Raw genomic sequence first — 3555 nt, forward strand, 5'->3', positions numbered from 1 at the left:
AGGCCTCTGTGGGCATCAATATATTTTAGGAATTTTTAATGCCATCCAGATAACTGCAAGATTATGTTTCATCTAGAGGTACCTACATTCCGCTGTTTGTGCGCATTGTTATGTAACAATCACTTGGTACGTGATTCTAGAAGAGAAGTGACGGTGGAGGAAGTTATGGTTATGTTTTGCCTTCTTGTGAGCCACGCAGAAGGCCAGCAAATTTTTGGGAATAGGTTTCAACATTCGACACACAATTAATAACAACACTAAAAAGGTGATTACTGCATTATGTGAGGTTGGAAGATATTTGATTGTGCCAACTCCCAGGAATAGCATGCACCCCTATATTTCCGTAATAATCCTTGGTTTAAGGTAAGAAATAAAATTCAACATCTTTTTACAACATAAAATGTAACAATCACATCATTGAAAAATTGGTTGTGTGTTTATTGACGGATTTATTTATGACTTAATAGGGATGCATTGGTGCGATGGTTGGTACAATGATACCAGCTGTTGTCCCAACTGAGTTACGTGAGGCATATCGAAATAGATTGGGGCGAGTTGCCCAGAATGTGCTGGCAATAGTTGACTTCGATATGAAGTTTATATTTGTTTACACTAGATGGGAGGGATCTGCACATGATGCACCTGTCTTCCACCATGATGCCAGTGATTCACAAGACATTTTCCATGACCACCAGAGGGTAAACATTTTTTTTTATTAACTTTATCAAATATTTTTAAGTTAGAATTTTCATTGTTTTTGCCGTTATATTAATTGAATTTTGTGCTTTGAAAATAAATGGACTCTTAGGTCAATATTATCTTGTGGATTCAGCTTATCCATGCACTACGAGATTGCTGCCCCGCTATCCAAGAGAACATTATCACAGGAGTGATCATCACAACCAAAAGCAATTTCATGGGTATAAAGATTACTTCAATTACCATCACTCAACAGTTCGTAATATTATAGAATGAACTTTTGGTATTATAAAAGAACGATTCAGAATCCTCTCCAACACGCCTCCATATGCGGTTGGGCGGAAAGGACTCATTATTACATGATGAGCATGTTGTGCTCTGCACAACTTTATTAGAACGGTCACCCCTGATGATTGGATATTTGAGACGTGAAGTACGATGCATCTACCTGTTATTAAGCCTGCAGTCGGTGATGGGGCATTCTCATCTGGTAATGTAGACTTGTCGATTGAAACCCAAAATAGTATGGTTGCAATTACATATGAGATTGTCATTTCTATGTGGGAAGCAAGGGGTGGTCATTGATGGTGTTATTTAAGGATTACGCATGTATTTAATGCTGATATTTTATTGTTGGCATTAAAATTACCCTTATTTTGGATAACTGATGTATTTTATGTGAGCCATGAATTTAAACATGTTACGATTGTCGATGTGGATTGCTCAATATTTCATTATGCTGGACAGATTATTTATTTAATGAGAAATGGTAGATGAATTACGTCATTAGATTTGGTTATTTATTTGTTTGTTTTTACTTGTTGGGTTTTAGGAATGTATTTCATAAATCAGGTTGTGTTTAATATTTTTAACTAGGATTTGTAATGGGTTGCAAATTTTTTGAAAAAAAGTAGGATATAATAACTTGTCTTTGATAAATGAAGGGACTAGGAAAAAAAAACCGCTTCAACCTAATGATTGGTATTTTTAATTTTTTTTTAGGTTTCACGATAATGGGCGTATTAACACATTAATTTATGTATAGAAAATCTCACAAGAACAATTTTAAATATTAAAAAATAATTATTTATCATCCCTACATCACACATTTATTTTAATTTTTTTTCTCTTTTTTCTTTACGAGTGTCTAGTGCAATAATAATAAGTAGCAAAAATCATTGCAAAATATTAGGAATGACTGTAAAATATTTTATAAAAGGATTATAGATAGAAAATATTTTAGCATAATATTTTTTAAATGAGGTGCTTTTTTTTTTTTTTCCTTACAAATATTTCTAATGACTCGGCAAAATATTTAATAAAAAGAAAAAAATAATTACACAATTTTTTAATTAAGGAAGCATGAAAAAACAAAAAAAAAAAAAAAAAGAAAACATTGAGTACCTACTCAAGAAAACACGGAAAAGAATCAAACCACAAATCATTGTTCATGTGCGGGCTTCACATTGTTTTAGCAAGCAAGTTATATAATAAGATAATATAAATAGTTGTGGGTCCCACCACTATAAATACTTTAAAAAAGTCAAACTAATCTCATTTCATCTCTATAAACAAACACAATTTTATCTTATCTCATCTATACTCAACATATCTCAATATTATTCACACATATCTCAAAAAATTTCATCTCATATGTCTCATCTCTGAAAACAAAAGAGGGCTAGGTTATTTTTATTTTATTTTTTTATTTTTGATGTAAAACTCTTAATCCATTCCATTAAAGAAAGGCTGCAATACAAGTAGGAGGATCCTCCATAGTTACAATGAAATCAGATACAGTAAGAGCATCTTTTGCAAGTAAATGGGCTATATGATTGTCGTTTCTCCTAACATGAGAAACTTCCCACTTAGCAAACAACTTGAGATAACATCTAGCCTCACTCCAGAACATACTAGAGCTACCTAGTGCTTCTCTATCTTCGACCAAGGCCTTTGTGACTTGCAATGAATCACCCTCGAGTATAATCTGTTTCAAACCAATCTCCCACACCACTTTGACAACTTGTAGAGCCCCATATGATTCAGCTAGTAAGGGGTCAGGGTAGAGCTTTTTCCTCTGCTCATTGTTGCAATTACCTAGCCAAAGTTGTCCCTTATCACCACTCCTATTCCAATCAATCCTTTGGCTTTGTCAACTGCCCCATCCCAATTAATCTTGAACCAATCCACTAGTGGAGCTTGCCATGAAACCATTGGGGAGGAGGCTTGGTTGGTGCACTGATATAAGTTCTTCTCTGTCATCATATCTAACACTGCTCTTGCCTCTCTAACAATGAGGTTCGGGTGAGAGAACCCTTTCTTGAAAATAAAGGAGTTTCTTCTCCACCAAATTTTCCTTGCTATCACCACGAACTCTTGAAGTTCCTCTAGATTCAGTACCTTGGTTAGTGAGTCAAAAAGTTGAATCATCGAGGAGATTGGGATGGAATATTTATGTATCCTTTTGGAGCATTGACTCCACACATCCTTAGCTGCTTCACAACTCCACAGAACATGTTGCACACTTTCTTCTTCTCTATTACAGATAGGGCATATAGGATCACTCACTATTTTCTTCTTAAACAAGTTGTACTGTGTGGGAAGGGCCTCCTGACAGGCTCTCCATAAGAAGGTTTTGTCTCCTAGTGTAGCTTATATCTGCCAGATCTTGTTCCAGAATTCCTTGAGGTATTATAAGTTGAAGCTTGACCTTGAGCAGCCACCTCCCTAGCCTTTTCCATGTGATAAGCACTCCTCACTGAAAAGGAGCCATTCTTTGTCCCATGCCAAATGATTCTGTCCCCAGTAACCATAGCACTGATAGGAGTTTCCAGAATCAGCTATGCTTCCCTCACC

At 35.3% G+C, this 3555-nt stretch overlaps 1 protein-coding gene across 1 annotated transcript; it reads left to right on the forward strand.

The window, feature by feature from the left end:
- Positions 1 to 447: 447 nt before the first annotated feature.
- LOC118348713 lies at positions 448 to 1412 on the forward strand. Its single transcript, XM_035690877.1, has 2 exons — positions 448 to 698; positions 809 to 1412. Exons 1-2 carry the CDS (start codon positions 483 to 485, stop codon positions 968 to 970), a joined length of 378 nt encoding a protein of 125 aa, XP_035546770.1. The 5' UTR covers positions 448 to 482; the 3' UTR covers positions 971 to 1412.
- Positions 1413 to 3555: the final 2143 nt, after the last annotated feature.

Source organism: Juglans regia, chromosome 6 (genome assembly GCF_001411555.2).
Source record: "Juglans regia cultivar Chandler chromosome 6, Walnut 2.0, whole genome shotgun sequence".
In the NCBI taxonomy this organism is placed as follows: Eukaryota; Viridiplantae; Streptophyta; class Magnoliopsida; order Fagales; family Juglandaceae; genus Juglans; species Juglans regia.

Bases quoted from the DNA above. Each gene is read 5' to 3' on its own strand.
- LOC118348713 (XM_035690877.1), top strand. From the start codon at position 483: ATGGTTGGTACAATGATACCAGCTGTTGTCCCAACTGAGTTACGTGAG. The intron at 699-808 runs GTAAACATTTTT...ATGGACTCTTAG, and splicing joins TTTTCCATGACCACCAGAGG to GTCAATATTATCTTGTGGAT.